Genomic DNA, 19551 nt, shown 5'->3' with positions numbered 1-19551 from the left:
TCTTTGTCTCTCTCAATCTGTTTTTTTAACATCTTTGTCTGTTAAATCGTCACTGTTTTTCTTTTTTGTGTCCCATTTCTTTGCCTTGCCTTTCCATTATATTTTTCTTTTCCCTCTCACAACTCCTTTCTTTATTGTTTTAAGCCAGCTTTTCTTCTTTTGTTTGAGCCAAGTTATTCTATCCTTCTTTCTCTTTCTCATTCTCTGTCTCTTTCTCATTACATAAGGCCAGGCCTCCGTGCTTCAGCTCATTTATTCTCATCCCACAGGCCGGACCATGCCCACATCCTCTGTCTTGCTGGAGTAGTGATGGTATTGATAGGCGGGTGGCTGGGCTATTAATAGCTGCGCTGAGTGAATGGAACTGAGGAAAGATGGAGGAGGGAGGAAAAGAGGGAAGAGAGGCAAATGACAGCAACAGCGGGGGCGACGTGGAGCTTATTAATGTCTGTTGTCTAGGCTCAGTGACGACGTTAATGCTGATTGAATTTTAAGTAATTGGACTGTCGCCCTTATGGAGTGGGTATCAGCGTCATAAATCAGCGCTGTGTATCACCAGGGGTTCAGGACAGATGTTACGTTAGTGACCCACAGCTGATGAATGTTAAAGCATTTTTGTGCTTTCTAATCATAAACCTGTATCACCAAAACATAATTACCTTGTGTTAATGTTAAAAAAAAACAATGTATTTGTTTTTCATTTATATGGCAGTAAAACAGGCATTTTTTTTCTCTCCAAGCTGTACCCAAAGTAACTGGTCCAAAAAATCAGGGAATTATTTTAAATGTCCTGTTTGTAACTGTGGGTTTGGGGTGATCTGGGCAACCCCTATGGATGAAGCAGTGGTCCTCTGTCCATTGCATATCTCGTCTTGTACATGCGTAAGGTAGGGCTTGGTATCCCACAACCCCACGATATGATAAGTATCACAATACAGAGGCCACGATATGATACATATCCTCATATACATTGATTTTGGATAATGACCAGGTCCTTCACAGAATTAACTACGACTGCTGTTTTTTTTATTGTTGAGAATAACAGCAGAGGCATAAGGATCCTACAACTTAAAAGACTTCAATTCAGGTCCTCAGAGATCCTACAAATACATTAAAATATTTTAAGCCCACAGCTATAGCTAATTGTGAACTGCACCATAGGGCAGTTGTCTTTCAAACTGTCATCACAGCTTTGCAGCCGTATCGATTCTGTGACATCTGCATCGATACATGTATATGCAAGGAGCACATGACGATATATTGCCGTATCGATTTTTTGAGCACAGCCCTAGTATAAATTGTGTATTCTGGCGAAAGATCTCATCCTGCTTTCTTTTAGCAGTCAAATGTAAAACTGTCTGTAAATCTTACCTATGAAACAAGCTCAACAAGACTGTTTCTAGAATGTGATGTAACTCACTTTAGGACACCTTCCCACTCGCAGTGGATTCAGACATTAAAGATAATTCAAGATTAAAGCTCCTTCTGTAAAAATTGTTCATTATTGAATTAAGACTGTTGTGGAGGTATTGTTGGCTTCATGCAGGGATGTAAAGAGCTGATTCATAATTTTCTTATTGTGGAGTCTGAATGTTTTAGTATCAGTTTGCATGGAAATGAATAATTAAGAGTTTTTTGATCAAATATGAATATGAATGAACCTGAAGTTAGAACCTTCTGGTTTGAATACCTCACCTAACATTAAGCTGCCTGTGGCCCATGGCTGGCTAGTCTGATATCATAGATTACCAGTTACATGTTCAGTGTTATGCTGCTTGCATTTACAGTCATGACACACAGAGTCACTGTTACACACTTTGTCACACACACTATGGCCTTAAGGCATCAGAAACATTCACCAATAACTATTCTCTGGGCTGGCGCAGCTGTGTGTTTGGGGTCTTGGTTGGGGGGGTTGCTTGTGACATTTGAACAACCTTTTCGATTCCCTCGAGTCCAAAAAACTCAAAGTGGCTGCCGCACTTGAACCCACAGCTTATACAGAAAGCTTCTACAGCTATTTCTGGGCCTACCTTTCCAAAGGCCAGTCTCACTGTGTTTTAAAGGCAGTCAGCATTTCTCTGCAGGTACAGCTACTGTTCTACATACACACACACACACACACACACACACACACACACACACACACACACACACAGTTAAGAGCTTTATACTAATATGGAGCTTTACATCTTCCAAAGAAACCAATTATTTTCTTTTAACTTTTCGTTTCAAGCCTTTTGTAAAATATTGGATCCATTTCTCCCTGAGATAAATCACTGGGTGTTGCATATATGCACTCTGATTCTTGTTCCTTTTGAGCACCATATAAAAAATACAATACAATTACATTGAAGTAAAGGCTTTTGGTTGCTTTTTAGATTAAATCAAAAGGCCTTCCTGTTGTTATCAACTATGATTCCGTTTTTAAATCAACCCTTGATTGTGATAAATTCAAACTATTGGTTTATTGTGAATGCTCATATTGTGATACAATATGCTCAGCCCTACCTTTTACCTATCTTGCTGTGGCTGTAAAGATTTGACTGTTTCCTTACTGTTCTTTTATGGAATTCCCCCCCATGCCTGGAACCAGCATTACAAAGCATGTAGTATTAATACAAGAGTAAATCAAACCAGGGCAAGGTGCTTAATATTGAACCATATGACGTTCCACTACAAGCTCAGCAATGACATTCATCGTCCCAGAATAATCAAAGGCAGCATCAGCTATGCAGTCAGTCTAGAATAAAAGTACACCCACGCCTGATAACCAGCATACAGATACATGGAGTACCGTGTATTTAAGATAGGCTGCCATGGTAACTACTAGGGCCTATGGACTTCTCTGAGCTTCAAGTTGTCTCCATGACGATTCTGTGACTCCTTTGTATCTTAACTCCTGCCTCAGTTCATTAAGTGAATGATATTTGAATAATTGGAACATGGGTGTGAAGCCAGCCAATTGTGAATACAAATGAACAAGTTTCACTCACTGCTTTATTTTAGCCTTCTGTGTATACATGCATTTCAAATTACAAATAAAAGAGCAACCCCTCCACTGTTTGGAGAGCTGTTCTAGGTTTAAAGTGAGATATACAGTACATCATGCTGGTACTGACAGGGACTTTTAAAAAAATGTTAAGCATGCTTGTGTTTGTAACATTTAGAGTCAATATTAACTGTGTTTTCTAAATGTACGACTTTCTGTACAACCATTATATTTAATGTACACACAAGAGCGGTTACGATGGCGCCTCTGTACTTCTGTTTTTGTAAGCCAGTAGTGCTCCTCAGTTAAGGCAATTAGTGGACTAGTCATAGCAAGTTTCCAAAATTAATTTGAATATTCATGGAGGCATCAAATAAAAAGGCTGTGTCGGACAGGATGATCGGAGATTCGGAGGTCTTTAATTTTGATTTTCTTTGATTATGTTGACAACCTCTCTGAAACACCTCTGTGTGTGCGCAACAATGAAAAGCTCGACCTGCTTTGAGTTGTTTCTTCTGCAAGAAGTATAATAAGGTAGTGACCCATTACTACAGTTAAAGGATATAAAAGGAGCAATCACACCTATGAACTACATCTACATATCACAGAAACTGGTGTTAACACAAGATTATATGTTTTTAAAAGCTGATGTTTTTAATTGGGCCTGATTTAAAGGGGGGGGGGCTTTAGCACCCTTAGCATCCCTACTACCTGTGTCCCTCTGAGAGGACATGGCATTGTAACATAAAACAGGCCAAAAAACATGTATATTAATAACTTTGACTTTGGTGATGCTGATGTTGCAGACCTCGAGGACCTCAAAAACCCTTTCAAACGAGCTGGTGCTGCTGAAAAACATCATGATCAATGTGAAAAACAATTGTCTTTACAATCGGTCTTCAAATATTGAACATTTTTAGAGATACAAGGTTTCCCCCCATAGCTGAAAATACTGCATGCATGTATGCAGGCACACATTATGCACATACATAATTTCTGCAGCTTAGTGGGGCACTCTGCCACCAGTTTGAGCTCTCCTATCATTCATGGGTGAAAAAATCCCCTTGAGGTTCTAATGTCCTGTCAGTCATTTATCCGAACACAAAGACACACAACCGCACATCACACACACACACACACACACACACACACACACACACACACACACACACACACACACACACACATAGAAAACTCCCTGCTCTCCCATCCTGCTTCATAGTATCTGTAGGGACCAGCTGCACTGCACGGCCACAACACAGCCAACCCTTACAATATAGGTCTATTCACAGTGCCCCTCCCATCTCAGCTCTGTGTGTGTCTCCATAATGCTGCCCTTCAGCTCCCATTCACATATCCACAGCAAAAAAAAAAAAAACATCAGTCCACCTAAGGAATCACTGCCCTTCTCCCACAGCTTCAGGAAAACCAATATCTGTAAAGGAATACAAAATCAGACCTTTAAAATCTTTTAATTTTACATGAATTTGTTGTGTGGATGGGTTTTTTCTACAATGCCAAGATTGTGATGAAATCATTTAGTTAATTTTTGTTCTTGATTTATTTATTTTTGCTCCAATACAGTATAAATTTTTGTGTATTAGCATAGCCTTGTAGCCACGCTGACACTGATATGACAGCTTGGATTAACAGCGTCTTCTCAGTCACAACATCTCAATGTCTCGGCCCTCATATTGACTGTTACGTTACAGCTACATCCCTGCTCTGCTTCTTCCTCTGAAAGAGAAGAAACGACACCTCTTCACCGCACAGCCCTAAACATACACTAGGGTCACATAATAGTGGAAAGCAGACCACTTAGTCAGGGCATTGCATGATCACGCAGTGTTACAAATGCACTGTAAAATGCTGCCATGACCTGCATTTTTACAATGTTATTTATCCTACAAATGTATGCCTTTGTCGATTTCAAATAGAAGTACACGGACTCATTCTTACATCCAGCCTTTACAGATGACAGAGGAGACGCACATTATAACCTGACCTACATAGTGCAAGGACAATAGAAGCTACAGAATGATGAATATAAATGTCTGAACCTGAGCAGTCAGACAGGTCTTCACCTTCATATGGAGTGAGGCTAAATGAAGATGATCGATGGTGATCTCAGGAGGCGGCCGGTCTTTGACCTTTAGCTCCTTTTTACCATGCACCTTTAGGGATCCCAGTGTACGCTGTATACATACTGACATTGTCCTGGAGGGGATTGTGGTAGTGATATTATTCCTGTTGATGCTGTTCAACAATAAATTGCTGTCATGTGAAAGAGGACATACTTTGGTTTCTAGATGCTGTGAGCTAGCGCCTATCTTTGCATTTGACATTTCTCCCTTCCCATCGTGTTTGTTTCTGCATCGTCTATTAAACAGTTAAAGAAGGTGACCTCAAAACCAATAATAATAACTTGATTTTATATTTTTGTTTATGTTAGAAATTCACATCTGGTTTAAGGGACTTCATTGAGCAGAATTCAAAATACATTGATGGCATTTAAGTAGAGCTTTCAGAATTTTGTGTACTTGTGTTTTCCGTGCTAGCCGGCTACTTTTTGTAGCTTTAAACTTCAGGATCCTCAAAAGCCAAGAGGACCAGAAGGATTACTTAAGCAGATTTGCTTGCAAAAGATTGAGTTATTTAATTGTCAAAGTATCAACACAGAAACTAGTACTTCATTTTTTGGAACATAGTGGCAATCTATGATATCTGAATTTCCAATGCAACTTTTTTAACAGGCAAGTAACACATGCTGCACAGTTTTTACAGCATAAATTAAGATGTTTACAGCCTGGTACAAAAAACAAAATACGTCTGATTAGTTATTGTCATCACTGGCACATGCTGATATTTAAAAAATAAAAAAATAAAAATAAAAAAACAGCTCTGTTTTGATTTTGAAAACGATATGTGTTATCCATAGCTAACATGATTGAAAGGTTGGCACATTGTAACACGTAGTCAAGAGGCTTAAGCTCAGCTCCAGCTCTCGGCCTGTCGTTAGGTTGACTGAAAGTTAGGCTGAGACAGGATTTCCATCATGGCGGCTGCTGCAGGCTTCGTCCATTAATATTTACAGTCTATGGTTTTTTCACTGCCATTTTTCCTGTACAACCACATAAATTTGTATTAAACACTAGCATCATAAACATTGTTGCCACTTTGTTGCAATTTTCCAGCGTCATTCATTTAGCATCAGTTTTTATAATTGCACTGTGTCTAAACTTTCATAATAATGTACAGCCTGCAGACTTTTCCAACATTGTTAAAACATTTCTGTCAAAGATAGAAAATATATCTGCCCCACTAACCACATATTACACCATATCCCGACCCCCCTGGCTGTGGGACGAGATGGTTGTCAGTTACCAGAGCTACAAAAGAAACTGCATTTTACCCTGCAGACACTTTATCTGAATTTTTTTTAACAATGAACCTCAGAAACAACAGTATGAAACGATGGTCTTATGTGGAAAAGTCCTTTTCATGTCAACTGAAGTGGGTCAACAATATTACCTATCAACTGTTCGACATTCAAGGCAATTGCTAACCACTGTAAGCTTTGTATGTCAAATTCTACATTATACTTAGCGGACTTAAGTTCAGCATTGTTGACTTGTTTAAAAAGCATCTGAAAGCTTGTTTTACAAACAAACATGGGGCTGTATTTTTTTTTTAACTATATTTGATTCTGAAGTTGGTCAATGGTTTCCTCTATTTGTTTATTTCATTGGTTGAGTCCTATGTGATGCTGGCTCTAGTAAGATTCTTTGATCATTTGTAAACATTATCCAGTTAATTACTTGCTCATCTTGTCCTGTTGAAATGTCCTTGAACATTCAACATGTTGCATCACCTACCTACCTTCCTACTGTACTCTACGTTGCTGATGAAAGCCTATCTGCTTCACACCTAATGTAGATGTACACTCCCTGGTTTGGTTGGAGCTCAGGGGTATAGGAGGGTGGGATCCTGTGAGGCAGTGAAAGGTGAATCAGCCTCCACCTTTTTTTCAAGTGGCCCCGCTGGCTTTGTTTTGGAGCTGAATGAATTATTAACGGTGGCCTTCTGGTCGTGTTTTTCATCAGTGTCCACCTCCAGAGGGAAAGAGCGGGGCTGCTGAGAGATCTCCTTTGCTGGCTCTTTCTACTGTACTATGACAGCACAATCGTCTACACTTCACTTTTTTAGTCTTCACTCTGTGTGTTTTTAGTTTTTCTGGGGGGGAGAGAGAGTGAGAGAGAGTGAGTGGGGATTGACATGCGGGAAAAGAGCCACAGGTTGGACTCGAACCTGGGCTGCCCACGTTGAGGACTATAGCCTCCATATATGGGACGCGTGCACTAACCACTGCGCCACCAGCGCCCTGTCTTTTTAAGTCCTGTCTGTGTTTCCCCACAACACACAGTTTATTTTTTAAATGAAAATTAAGCAGACATTGATTTGTGTCTGGGACAATTAAAGAGCTCTGTTTTTCAATGGCAGGCGTACTGTATATGAAATATTTAATTCATATTGAATATATCAATATTGAATTTGAAAGGAATATTCAACTTTACTAAAGTTGCTTTGACCAGACAGATGATCAGATATGGACATACCATTTTTTGTTTTAATACCAAACTTGTAATTAAAGGTGCAACGATGTATTGGCTGATGACCGAAATCGGTCGATTATCCGCCTGTTCATCCTTGACGGCGGATGGCCAGTCCTTAGAATATAGTAGATTGTGTGCCGCTCTCTGACTCTCTCACACAAACTGTTTCATGCCTTACGCACAGTGACACTAATGCTACAGTATAGCCACACACACAAAAGTTAACATGGTGTCAAAGTGAAGTGCACATCAGCAGACGTGGAAAAGCTTTGACACACTGAGGTAAAACAAAGACCTGGAACTAACTCCTTTTGCCTAAAAGTACTCATGGCGGATCTGCGCACCTGCGCTGTCCGTATTTATGTGCACTCTCTCTCTTTCTCTCTCTCTTTATCTCTCGTGGGCAGGGGGAGCACAATATGTTAAAATATGATTTAATTAATTTTCCTTAGGGGTGACCCCAAATAGTTGTAGATTGTTTAAAAAGAGCCTCATTCGATTGCCGATCTCACAGTCAAACACAGCTTGTGAAAAATAAATCATTCCATTCCAGCTATATAGGGGGGTTTTATTTCTAATTTTACAGATATCTTTCTGATTTCTCCAAATGAAGGACGCTAAGAGCCTGCAAGCAACAACCCTAACGACATTGAAACTGATTGAAACTGATTGTAGTTATTTGTTGGGTAATTCATAATTCCTTCAGGAGTCAGGGAGAATACATGCTAAAGAGAATGATGCAGCAAACTTCTCTGTTTCTCTTTTTTTAAATAATTAAGGACAAATAGTGGTCATAATGGCTTTTTTTTTTAATTTCCAAAATGTAAAATTATGACAGAAAATGTAATTAATGTAATATTTTAATATCATTTAACTTATTCATATAAAAACACTTCCATCATAAATTAAAGGGATACTTCACCCGTTGAAACATGAATCTGTATTGACATTGGGTCATATATGTAGTAGAAATGTGAAATACATTTTGAAGTTGGTGCCTTCTTGGCCGAGAAAAGGCAGAAAGCGTCTTTTTGGCTCATGTGGATGAAAGACACCAATTCCCAGAATGCACAGCTGCGCAGGCCACTCCCACTAATGTCCTCTATATCAGAATCAGAAATACTTTATTAATCCCAGAGGGAAATTCGATCGTTACAGTTTCACCAAAACATACACTATAGCAGTAGAAATATAGTAATAAAAACATTTACAGACATATTTACTTCAACACATGAGGCCATTTCCTCAACTGATTCTGAGATTTCTTCCAGAATTGATCTTGGAAATTCCTGGCAGAAAACAGACTCTATGTCTGTGTCCATAGGCAAACAGTGAGAGCACCGACTCTACCAGTCCGCCCCAGCTCGAGCCGACCCGGGCACCTTGTCCTCACCGCTGCAGACAGGCAGGCCTTATGTCTCGGCTGCTGAGCTGGCAGCGGCCAGCAATATAGCCGCTATATTTATATTTTTTCGCCATTATCAGCTTTCTCCATAGAGCCTGTTAGCATAGCTTCCGAGCAATATGGCGGACGTTAAGTTTCGATTCTGGGAGTGAGTTCCCACCCACTGATCTGTGATTAGTCTGTAGCTTCAGTGGTCGAAAATATGAGGAACTAGCGTTGTAGTTTCACCCCGATAACCGCAACAGCTTCCAGTGACGCAAAAGTTGTCATTTTGCGTCACTGGAAGCTCCTTTTCAGACTTAAAAATACAAAGATTTCCCATCTCAGAGGAAAATGAGGGCGGGATGCACGACCATTCAAAAATACTACCAGGTTTCTAATGATACAAAGCTTAATGCAAATGGGTGAAGTATCCCTTTAAGGAACAAGAATATAGATAATGAAGAGTTTGGGAGTCAAATGTTCTAGTGGAGATTTGTCTGAGTCAGAATTAGAGATGTTCATGTAAAGTGGGCTGATTTTCTTCGATAAATAATTAATAATTAGCGTTTTTATTATTCAAGTAAAGGAACTTTTTTTGGGCTGTCAGTCAAAGTATTTTGGGAGAAAGACAACCGGAATCGGCCAAAATCGTTTTCAGCAGGTCAGACAAGTTAAACTTCAGTAACTCTCCTTTCAAACCTAAAGCCAACAAGTCAAGTGTGAGTTTGACATTTCCCATCAGGTTTAATTTTTTAAGAATTGAACGTACCACTAGCTCTATGTAGAGGCATTGTCTTTGAATAGATCTCTCTTTGAAAGGCATGTTTACTTCCTGATCTTCAGATGACACCTTTTGATTTTGCTCTAGTGGATTGATATTTGTCTTTTCCTAAGGATTTGCCCAACAGCTATGAATTATATAATTAAGTGTCTGTATTTTAAATTGCAGCTTTAAATGTCTCATGCGATGTGCATCCTTTTAGACATAGTATCGCCCGCGACCAAATGCTTTTTTTTGTTTGTTGATGTTTGAGTCCAAATGGTGTAAAGCCAGTTCTGGGTTATTAGTTCACTTTTGTCATGTATTTACCTTTTACATAATTTATTTTTCTTCAAATAATCAAAGCCACCCAGTCTGCCAGGAAGCGGCCAGGCGCAGGATTCATTTCTCTTGTGACAGCTATCATCAGCTTTATAGCCTGCCACAGCTCATTGCCTCCATTCGGGTCTTATATTTTAAAAATGAAAATAACGACAACAAAGTTTTGCTTATTTGCAAGATTCTTCTTCCGAGCTACAATGCACAACAGTATTTTTTCCATTCACTCTGCTGCTCAGCCAATTTGCTGTTACTTGATCCTCTTTATCGTCTGCCTGCCAGAGGACACTCCAACTGGTCGAGATGCTGGGCAACTGTAACTAAGGGGAAGGCATATCTGTGCTTAGCTGTCTTATATTAAGAATCAAATAAAAGTTCAAGATCAACCTAGAGCCTCACGCAAAAAAAAAGACGACTCGTCATTCTAGGACTAGCCAGCCAAAATGCCCTTATTTGCATATTATAAATTTGATACATTACCAATTTATATATACTTGTGTAATATATGTGTGCAAGCTCCGACTGATGATCAAGTACACTAACAGGCAGTTGCTTTCCTTTTCCCCTGGAAGTAGAGACAGCGAATCAAGCGACATGTAGATTTTTTGTTTGTTTGTTTTTTGTTGTATGAGTGAATAAAATAAATAAATATAAAGAGAAAAGAGTTGAGAGGAAGAAGTGGGACTTGCAGAGAGGAAAAATAGGAGGAGAGAAAGCACAGGGCTTTAGTTAATAGAAAACAGACTGTGAGAGATAAGTAATATGTAAATAGGAAATGTATCCAAATTTACCTCACGGAAAAAGCCAGTGTGAGGGACAGAATAATGTGGCAGGGAGCCTCAGGTGCAGCTGGGATGGGAGGAGGCGGGACAATGAGCGAGAGGCTGAGGGATAGGGAGCGAGAAAATGGGAGGGTTTGTGTGTGTGTGTGTGTGTGTGTGTGTGTGTGTGTGTGTGTGTGTGTGTGTGTGTGTGTGTGTGTGTGTGTGTGTGTGTGTGTGTGTGTGTGTGTGTGTGTGTGTGTGTGTGTGTGTGTGTGTGTGTGTGTGTTTGTATGTGTGTGTGGAAAGAGAGAGAGATTGAGTGTGCAAGCTAGAGTGATCGTGTGGAGAGGGAGGGAAAGAAGTGTAAGCCAGTCACAGCATCTCTCCTCACTGCACCAGGGCTGAGGGACTCTTCGTCCCCTTGCTTCCCTCGCTGCAGTTTTAAGTCATTTCCATCAGCACAGTCATCTTTTTTTGTCTTGCTTTTTATTTGCTGCTTTTGATAGATACCTTGCCTGCAGCTCTTTTTTAATCTGAGCATCTAAGGATTAATTTATTGAAAATGTGGGTAGACCGGTTTAAAGGAATTTAACGGGGGATGTTTGCAGAGGACAGTGATCAAAACTGGGACTCCGACTTGGACTTGGTCTGCTCTTTGTGCTGCCGGAGTGGATTCCCCTTTTTGTCGTGCTGCCAGTGTTTTGTTCATGGGGCAGGAATATTGTGAGAAGAGTTGAAGGACCCCATACCCCAGTAACAAAACAAAGTGCATATTCAATGGACTGAATCAAGTTAGAAAATCTATGGTTACATTAGGCACTTGAAGAGATGCTGTTTTGCCTCACTTGCAAATGCTTCAGAATGAAACAAGTAAGAAGTTTATTGGATGAATAAGTGTATTGTGGATTGATCCCGACACCCATCTCTACAAGCGTCTCCCACAGGATTGCTGAGGAGTCAAAGTGAGTGGAGCACTGAGTTATTCAGCTGGCCTCTCATTGCTCAAGGAGAGTCCTTCCACCTGCCTGTACGACATTCAACACGTTCATCAACTGCCAGACCTTTACATTTGTTTGTCTTTCGCAACTTGCAGTCCGGAACACTGAGAGGCAAGTTTGCACATTTGGATTTAGACATTTTGAATAGTTTTTTACGGCAGCACTCATCCAGACATTTTGACGCTCTTGTTTTTACCTCAGTACTGCCGAGGGATGCCTTTGAAACACATTTGCCCCCAGCGCCATGTGTGCTGAAAGAGCTGTGACATTATCTCCTGCGGAGATCCCAATGTTATTCTAGCCTGTGTCTGTGTTTTGATTCAGACAATAGCTGGGCATTCAGGGGCTCCGGACACTGACCAGAGGACCACCAAAATAAAGGAAGCCTGCAGTTACATAGTAAACACCGAAACACCCATGGCACAATAAAGCTTTGCATTGAATTGTCCGGTTAATGAGCTGACATGTCATTTTGGTCCAAAGACTTTGGAAATCACAATAAGAAACTTTTTTGTCACTCCTAGCAATTTTTGCCCCTTTTTTTTATTTGAAACGACACTGCATTTAAAAAAAATCAGATTTATAGATGTCACAAAGGATGTTTTTGTTCCCTGTGAGGACCCGAGTGCTTTGCGTCATGGTGTAACCTCTTCATATTGTGTCATGTCTTGGATATTATGTGTTCTCTGCCTTTGTTAGGACAGTTAATGCCCTCAGTCTCCTGGAGGCAACCCTCATTAGAAACAGAAGATGAGGCGAGAGACCGGCAGGCAAAGCAGCATTGAAACTCACCTTCTGTATAGATTCTGCCAGCAGCACAAGGGGGTCTACTACTCGACTGAAGGAATACAGCCCTTTTTTCTCCCACCCCTGAGCGTTACTCACCTACTACTTTCACTAGCCATGAGTGATTGGAAGAGGAGAGCTAAACAGGTTGTCCTACCCTCCCAGAGGCTGTATTGATTTCTCTCCACTCAGTGTTCATTTGACTGAGACCCAGCTATGTGAGCGTAAGGTCAGAGAGACCGACCGTGATATAGTATTGAGCTCCATTACCTGTTGGAGGCGTCAGACACCCTGTGAAGAGCAGGTAGGGGGTAGGTGGTTCTCCAGTTTCAGACCAGCTGCCTTATGGGTGACACAACACAAGCCTGACCCACCTGGATAGTACCTAGAACAATGAACCAGTCTGAACTGACAACAGACCCAGTGCTCACTGCCAATAGCAGCCATGTAGACTTCTTTCCTGGGATGGCCTCCAATCACTCCTGCCCCTTGGGCTGGGGGCTGAATGAAGGCCTGGAGGCCTGTGTCCTGGAGACTGCTGTCATCGTACTCCTGACAGTGCTCATCATTGCCGGGAACCTGACGGTGATCTTTGTTTTCCACTGTGCCCCGCTACTACACCACTACACAACCAGCTACTTCATCCAGACCATGGCGTATGCTGACCTGCTGGTGGGTCTTAGCTGCCTGGTTCCCACCCTGTCTCTGCTCCACTACCCAGCAGGAGTCCAAGAGCCAATCACATGCCAGGTTTTCAGCTATATCATCTCTGTTCTAAAGAGCGTTTCAATGGCCTGCTTGGCTTGCATCAGTGTGGATCGTTACCTGGCCATAACTAAACCCCTATCATACAACCAGCTGGTGACGCCATGCCGGCTACGAGGCTGCATCACCCTAATCTGGGTCTACTCTAGCGTTGTTTTCTTGCCCTGCTTCTTCGGGTGGGGAAAGCCAGGCTATCATGGGGACATTTTTGAATGGTGTGCTCACTCTTGGCCCACCTCTGCCCTTTTTACAGGCTTTGTTGTGTGTTTGCTCTATGCACCTGCTGCGCTTGTAGTTTGTTTTACCTATTACCACATCTTTCGCATCTGCCAGCAGCATAACAGAGACATTAGTGAACGGCGGGCACGCTTCCCAAGTCAGGAGATGGAGGCTGGTGAGGGGGGTGGTGGTGGGCATCACGGAGGACATGGACCAGATCGACGATATGCGATGGTGCTATTCCGCATCACCAGTGTTTTCTATATGCTTTGGCTGCCCTACATAATCTACTTCCTGTTAGAGAGCTCCCATGTGATGGATAGCCCTGCCCTCTCCTTCATCACCACCTGGCTTGCCATCAGCAACAGCTTCTGCAACTGTGTTATCTACAGCCTGTCTAATAGTGTGTTCCGTCTAGGCATGCGTAGGCTCTCACAGACAATTTGCTCTTTCAGTCACTGTGCAGCTGATGACAGAGACTTTGGGGAACCTAAACCAAGGAAGAGGGCAAATTCATGCTCCATCTGAAGGGAAGCTTTTTACAGGGTCAGGATTCTCCTAAAATCAATGTGTAGGAAACATACCATTCGACAAGCTTATCTGCTAGTATACTTTCAGTTTAATTGGCAGGATTTAACCAAACAGAAAATAATGTCTGTTGTATAAGCCTGTCAGCTGACACCAGTGACATTGCCGTGGTCACAATAAACCATGGTTTACTGCATTAAAAGCTTTTCAAGGAGATGGGGGCAATGTCTTCAAAGAGAGATTAAATGGTCTGGGCACTCTGTAATGGTTTATATTCTATGGTAAGTGACTAAATCGTGGATAACTTAGAAAGTAGTCTCAACATGACATTCTTTGCCTTTACATTTCACTGTATGCCATAAGCCAGTTTAGACATTGTGAGAAACAAAAAAAAATCCTCTCAACAAGTTTGACCACACTATTTCATGCCTGTTAAGATTGAAACACATTTTGTTTGATGTTTCTGTGTTTTCTATGACTGTCAACAGCAGTGTCAAGATACTCTTCACTTAATTGTGCTCAAGGCCTTATTCAAAGAAAACCATGGAAATGAAACTGTTTGAACACAGATACACTTATGACAGTTACTATGCTGCTGATAACTAACAGATGGCTTTATGGCCCTGACTGTTTTCACGAGGAAAGTTTATTTCTGCTAAACTATGTTGTGTTGAATATATTCCTTTACGTTGGACAGGTGAACACATGCTGAGAGACATGTAAAAAAAAAAGTTTATTTTTTTCTTTTTAAAGAGATTGGCCTAAAGCCAAACTGACAGTTGTTAGTAAAAGGAGTAAAGTTGTTTACATAGACCTTGTAAAAAAAAACATGGTACATAATGTAACTGTGCGGGGCAATCTCTATTGGTTGAACTCCAATCTGGCACAACTTCAACACAGATCTTAATAATGACAGTAGAACTAATCAAAATTTAACATCTCCAAAACAGAAGTCAACTGAAAAGAAATGCTGTTTACACTGTTTACCAATTGAAATATCAGCTATTTATGATTGGTCAACAATGACCGGTAAACCCCAACTTAAAGCACTTTTTTTGCAGAATTCAGACCAAGGGTGTGTTTAGTTTACATCAAGGCCTCTATATTTAGGGCAATAAATTGAAGCTCTAGGCAGATTACTACCCAGGACTCAGAGGTGTTATCCCCCTTATGCTTTTGAATTGGCCCATGGGTACCAGGATTCTCATCATTGCTATGGCATTCCTGGTATGACTGTTTTTTTAGTATTCTGCTTACCGTTTGATGCATGATTGCCATCTACAACCAGAAAATAAATACTACATCCCATCCTCCTGTGTATATTGAGGGACATTTATCCTAGATAGATTACAAACAGAAATAGCAAAGCAAAATGCCATTTTCACATTATTAATTTTTTTATAATGTACAATGCCAAGTATGCTAAAACATTTTATCTATAGCCGTCTCCAATTGAGCTGACTTGAAGACATATTTTTCATGCACCTCCTTCCCTTGCTTTTATCCCACTCACAAACTTGGCCATGTCACAAAGATGAAACAAATGTCATGGTACTGGCAGTGAAGACATGAGGATGTAGCTTGGTTTTGTTGTGCTTTGCCTCATGGACAAAGTCATTGTTAAAGATAAGAATGGATTTATTTTCAAGTATAGGTGGACAAGTGCTTGGATTGACATATTCTGATCTTTCTGGTGCTAACTGTGAGGTTAGATTTTAACTGATCTGAAATAACATGCTTAGCCTTAGTAAATGTTCAAGGCTATTAGTATCTTATCTAATCCTTAACCATCCTTGATACTTTTAGCTGTGCCAGTTGTGTTACTGAAAAGCAAGATAAGTTGCGGCCCTTAAACCACAGGCCTGTGTTTTCTGGACATAGTTTTGTAAATGAATACAGCAGTGTTCACAGAGGTGGAGTCCTTGTTTAAGGTTTCTTAGTTGAGATGGGTAGTAAACAATTCCTGATTCATGCATACATTCCAGCTTGGTTAAAATCTTCCGAATGTTTCCCAGACTGGAGCTTTTAATATACAAACTGCCAATGATGTGTGTAGTTAAAGCAACCTACCGATGCCTATGGTTATGATTCTCACTCTTTGTTGCAGAGTCGTAGTGTATTAATTCCAGTCAGTTTACCTTGTACATTCCCTCGATCATTGGATTAGTGTCCGATGAAAATTCATTTCACATGAACACAGCCTCGTGCTGTAGCCAATGACTGATACTGATTTCACTGTTTGCTCATGTTTAAGTGTGTACTTGTCGAGTATATTTGTGCTTGCTAGAAACCAAGTGACAGCAAACCCAGCCCCTTGATATTGTATCTGCATTCCCAAACAGTTTTCTGTGTAGGTCATTCCTCATTTTAAAGCTGCATGAAGCGATTTGTGACGACAAGGGGCAGAAAACCTTTTATATAATAAGCCTTTAGCTTCTTGTGCATAAGGTGTATGTGAGCAAGCAAATTGCATACTTACACCTCCAGCAGAGACTGAGGTAAATGAACATTATATCCCAGGTCCTTTCATGCCATCAACATGAATGTAAGTACAATATCGTTTTAATTCCAAGGATTGGTAAACAAAAATTACCAACAGAAATATATCCTTCTCTTTGAGGCTATTTACATGAACATCCCCAGCTTCTTTTGTCTTTGGTTCTGCAGTCTCCCGTTAGGCAGGTAGTCTTTAGTCCTCTTGAAATGACCTCAGAGTGGTGGCCCATGGTTTATACTGTGCTGGCATTGTTTTGGTTTCTCTGGGTCAGACACAAAGGTAACCAAATCAGTGAAATAAATGCCCAGGTGTAAAGCTGCTAAAAGGTTGTTGATTCTAAGTGGGACCATCAGTGTTCATCACCCTTTAACATAATCAGAAGGTTTTTCTTATCTAGTGATAGTATTTGATAAATTGCTTTACGCAGCTTTTATGTATTACAGATTGTTCTGTGAACGTGCCTAAAGATGTTTTTTATAGGAACGTAAAAAAATAAATTTCGAGAAGTACCGTAATTCTAGTAACATGGACATGCTGCATTTTTAAAAAATATTGTCAAGCTACATGAACATACAAGATATCATACGTTGAGACTGTGTACACATCTGAAGGTACATTGTCATTGCATCTATATGATCACTTCTTCAGTATTTAAAAATGAGCCAAGAATGGGCCAAGTCATTCATTCTTTACAGTTACTCTGATTCTGCCTTCACATGGGTTAATCTCATATTATCTTAGTCTACACAATATCTGTAAGATAAGAGGAGACTGCAGATTTCTAAGTCCTTTAAATTTCTTTTTTGTAGCCATATGACCTTGCATATACACTGAGAAACTGTAGGCAATCACAGCAAGGTCGTGTCAAATAATATGCTTAAAAATTATTTTTTTATTCTTTTGATAGCTTGTGTTTTTTGTGCTTGTATCGAGCATAGTGCAGTGGGGTAGTAGAAGAAATTAATCTGAAATAGTGCTTTATTAACTTCAAAATATGGAAAACACAACAACAACAACAACAACAACATATACGATAAAGCAAAATTCTGTTACAGTCTGAAGGTGAATAGCTCAGTTGTTTCAATATAGATAAAGTTGGTATGTTCCATTCAAGTGGAGATTTCATTATGTGGTCAAACATTGAACAAATAATCATTTTTGGTTGGGTTGCTTTGTTGCCGGTTATGTAAAATGCTTGTCTAGTCTTAAGGTTTTGAAACTCAGATTGCAAACAAAATGAATATTTAAAAAATTGATTGTTTTTCTGTGACTGTATTACACAGACCAAACTGAAGTGGTAGAAAAACAAACCTGATGAAACAAGTTGTTCTACTTTCAAGTGCATTTATCTTGACTTTTTGTAAAGAAAAAAAAAATAGATTACAGGATAATATGTATTTATTTATTAAGTTATGTTTAAACCTGACAGAATATACTGTATATGGGTATACTGTATTAAAAGTGTGCGTATCTGTTTCTATTTGACCGTCAGACATCTGACAAATTCAGACAAAGGTTTGGAAAAACCTATTTGCGTTAGATATTCTAGGCTTCTGATGTTTTTGAGTAGGAGGCAGAGTGTGTAAAACTAAACAGCATATATTTTTTTATTTTAAAATATTGTCAAAGGCTATGGTTTTGTTGTTGCTGCCAACCCAATAAAGGAGAAAAAGAGTAGACATTAAACACTGTGTAGTTGCTTTTGTGGAATAACTGTGATTGTGTAGACATAACCATCAGTTAGCCAGCTTTCATCCATAACCAATAGAACTCTCCAGAACTCCTACGACTGACACTTATTTTAAGGAATAATAAAGAGGGTGGGGATGTAGGCTTGTGATTCTTGACTGCCAGACTGCATCCCCAGACTTGAAGGAATCAGTACAATGAGGTAATGCCTGCCTCTGCAATCATTGTTATGTTCTAAATGGATGAATCTTGAGCAAGATGGTTTGTTGGACAATCATTACCTTTGTAAAGTCATGCATGGGGTGGTTATGGTACCACAATATGATACACTACACAGTATGTGGCCTAGGTCTAGGATATATAGATAAAATCTTTGTACATTCTCTAATTCAGTTGTACATTGAATTGTACAATGACAAAAACTTTTTATGATTACATCCATGTATCATGAAACATCATGATGTCTGACTAACAGAAGAGTGCAAAATCCCCCTAAAAATGTTGGTGTCAGTTCCACCTCTTATCATCCATCATCTCCTAGCTTCTTTTTACTGTTCTTCAAAATGATCCTGCTGACTTCTTCTTTTATTGCCCTCATTCATTTCATAACGCCACCATGAGTCAGGAAGTAGTGACGCAATGATTTAAATTGCAGAGAAAGTCTGTTTAAGCACTTTGACAAATTTTGTCAAAGTCAGAATGACGATATATTGCCATATTGATATTTTGGCCCACCCCTTGTCATGAATGTAGAATAACTGAATTGATATATCTGTGAATGAATATTGTAATTACTGGTCTAGATAAGATGGTTTTCGCTTTGTCTTCCATCCTGTTCTGCAGAGAGTAAGACTAAATAAATTGGAAACCAAGCAGAGATTTTGTGCTCTGGTCGACCCATTATCCTCTATACCGACAGGTGACATTTGCATGGTAACCATTCTGTTAGCCTTTGCTTTAGTCAGTGCACCCGTTCATGTCCTCCCTCTGTGAGAAGAGCATCCTCATTATAGAGCCTGATCCCTTGTTCCTCGTCTTAAATTGGCTTGAAATTCACTCACCCACTTAGACTGCTGCAGGTGGTCTTAGAAGAAAAACATAACCCAGATGCTTTTACTGAGTTTGAAATAATTAAAAAAACAAAGATGAAAAAGGTATTGGAAGGAGGTTAAAAGTTAGAACAGCACATCAAGAATAGAAACTAGTTGAAGAGA

General features: G+C 40.0%; 2 protein-coding genes across 3 annotated transcripts in view; both read left to right on the top strand.

Moving 5' to 3' along the window:
• Positions 1 to 19551, top strand: part of rabgap1l (RAB GTPase activating protein 1-like) — a 110167-nt gene that overhangs the window by 27870 nt on the left and 62746 nt on the right. The gene's annotated exons all lie outside the window — the stretch shown is intronic.
• On the top strand, positions 9573 to 18918 carry gpr52 (G protein-coupled receptor 52). Its single transcript, XM_061034107.1, has one exon. The coding sequence runs from the start codon at positions 13033 to 13035 to the stop codon at positions 14149 to 14151; it is 1119 nt and encodes a 372-aa protein (XP_060890090.1). The 5' UTR covers positions 9573 to 13032; the 3' UTR covers positions 14152 to 18918.

Source organism: Labrus mixtus, chromosome 3 (genome assembly GCF_963584025.1).
Source record: "Labrus mixtus chromosome 3, fLabMix1.1, whole genome shotgun sequence".
In the NCBI taxonomy this organism is placed as follows: Eukaryota; Metazoa; Chordata; class Actinopteri; order Labriformes; family Labridae; genus Labrus; species Labrus mixtus.
Note: the sequence above shows the minus strand (reverse complement) of the source record. Positions and strands in the feature narration are given on the sequence as shown.